We start from the raw sequence: 1950 nt of genomic DNA, 5'->3' as shown, positions 1-1950 counted from the left end.
CTAACCCTAACCCCCGCCCCCCCCGATTGGATCCGGTGTACGGGGTGTGATCTGTCCTCTCTGCACTGAACACACTGATACATGGGAAGTGAGAGCATGCTCCTCTGTTGACGCAGGAGAGGTTGTCTAGTCCTCCCCTTTGTCCACCTCTATGGCGGGTACGTCTAGGCCTCACCTTTGTCCACCTCTATGGCGGGTACGTCTAGGCCTCCCCTTTGTCCACCTCTATGGCGGGTACGTCTAGGCCTCCCCTTTGTCCACCTCTATGGCGGGTACGTCTAGGCCTCCCCTTTGTCCACCTCTATGGCGGGTACGTCTAGGCCTCCCCTTTGTCCACCTCTATGGCGGGTACGTCTAGGCCTCCCCTTTGTCCACCTCTATGGCGGGTACGTCTAGGCCTCCCCTTTGTCCACCTCTATGGCGGGTACGTCTAGGCCTCCCCTTTGTCCACCTCTATGGCGGGTACGTCTAGGCCTCCCCTTTGTCCACCTCTATGGCGGGTACGTCTAGGCCTCCCCTTTGTCCACCTCTATGGCGGGTACGTCTAGGCCTCCCCTTTGTCCACCTCTATGGCGGGTACGTCTAGGCCTCCCCTTTGTCCACCTCTATGGCGGGTACGTCTAGGCCTCCCCTTTGTCCACCTCTATGGCGGGTACGTCTAGGCCTCCCCTTTGTCCACCTTCAGACACAGAGACATGATGACAATATTACACTAAAAACACATCCTAGTAACATGTCCACAACACTCGGACCCCTCGTGTGCTGGGACCCCCTCGTGTGCTGGGACCCCCTCGTGTGCTGGGACCCCCTCGTGTGCTGGGACCCCCTCGTGTGCTCAGACCCCTCATGTGCTCTGGTTTTGTCTTGCAGGATGCACTCCAACCTGACTAAGGGTTTCGGGTTGATCGGTCCGAAGGACTTCTTCCCCCTCCTGGACTTTGCCTTCATGCCAAATAACTCGCTGACTGCCAGGTACGGAGCTCACATTCCCACGTTGTCACCCCGCTGACCTCAGAGGGCGTGACCATGCAGACGTGTGTACACGCTGTCACCCCGCTGACTGACCTCTGCTAGAGGGCGGGATCATGCAGACGTGTCACATGATCAATGAAATCTCAACCACTGCTGCCAATCACTTCTTTATACCTGCATGAAGCCCTATTGTTTGTGACTCCGCCCCATCATGTGACCATGCATCTTGGACGCAGTGACATCATCACCTAGTGTAGCGTACTTCCTTGCCGCTGCAATGCCCCTCCCCCCATGTGTATAGCGACGGCGCACGCGTTTGGTGCACGGGCAGAACTGCCTTAGATCCCCCCCCCGGTGCATGTATAATGAGGGTGCTGGACTGGGAAGCAGTGGTCTCTCTGCAGGAGTCCCACCCCTCGCTACATCAGAAGTATAACATTGGCAGGAAGCGTGGGCTGCGGTGATTACAAAGCTGTCGGCGGGTGCGCTGGACCTCTGCAGAGAGACCACTGCTTCCACACCACAAAGGACAGACGTCTCGGCTCAGGCTGCGGCCGCGTTCGGCCGGTCGTACACCTGCGTTGCGCGTTGCGCATTGTGCGTTTATCATTTAATATGAAATGAATCCGGTGTGGTTATAGCCAGCAGGAGCAGCTGAGAGACCTCTACCCCCGGCTGAAGGTTCTGGCATTCGGAGCAACACCGGAGAACACCCTCCACACCTACTTCCCCTCCTTCCTGTCCAGAGCCACGCCCAACTGCCCGCCCACCATGAGGAAAGAGGTGAGACCCGCCCACCCAATACAGAATACAGGGAGCATTAGAGTGTAAGCTCCTCTGTACAGAGACTGATGTGACTGTGGGGGGGAGGGGACATTAGAGTGTAAGCTCCTCTGTACAGAGACTGATGTGACTGTGGGGGGGAGGGGACATTAGAGTGTAAGCTCCTCTGTACAGAGACTGATGTGACTGTGGGGG

General features: G+C 57.4%; 1 protein-coding gene across 1 annotated transcript in view; it reads left to right on the top strand.

Annotated features, from left to right (window-relative positions):
- TMEM214 (transmembrane protein 214) overlaps positions 1-1950 on the top strand; it is a 19674-nt gene that overhangs the window by 9903 nt on the left and 7821 nt on the right. Inside the window, exons 7-8 of the mRNA XM_018575433.1 lie at positions 686-972; positions 1614-1755. Of these exons, the coding sequence (XP_018430935.1) occupies positions 686-972; positions 1614-1755 (429 nt within the window). The remainder of the gene's footprint in view (positions 1-685; positions 973-1613; positions 1756-1950) is intronic.

Source organism: Nanorana parkeri, unplaced genomic scaffold (assembly GCF_000935625.1).
Source record: "Nanorana parkeri isolate BGI_ZX_2015 unplaced genomic scaffold, ASM93562v1 scaffold3919, whole genome shotgun sequence".
In the NCBI taxonomy this organism is placed as follows: Eukaryota; Metazoa; Chordata; class Amphibia; order Anura; family Dicroglossidae; genus Nanorana; species Nanorana parkeri.
This window is presented reverse-complemented; position numbering and strand designations above follow the sequence as displayed.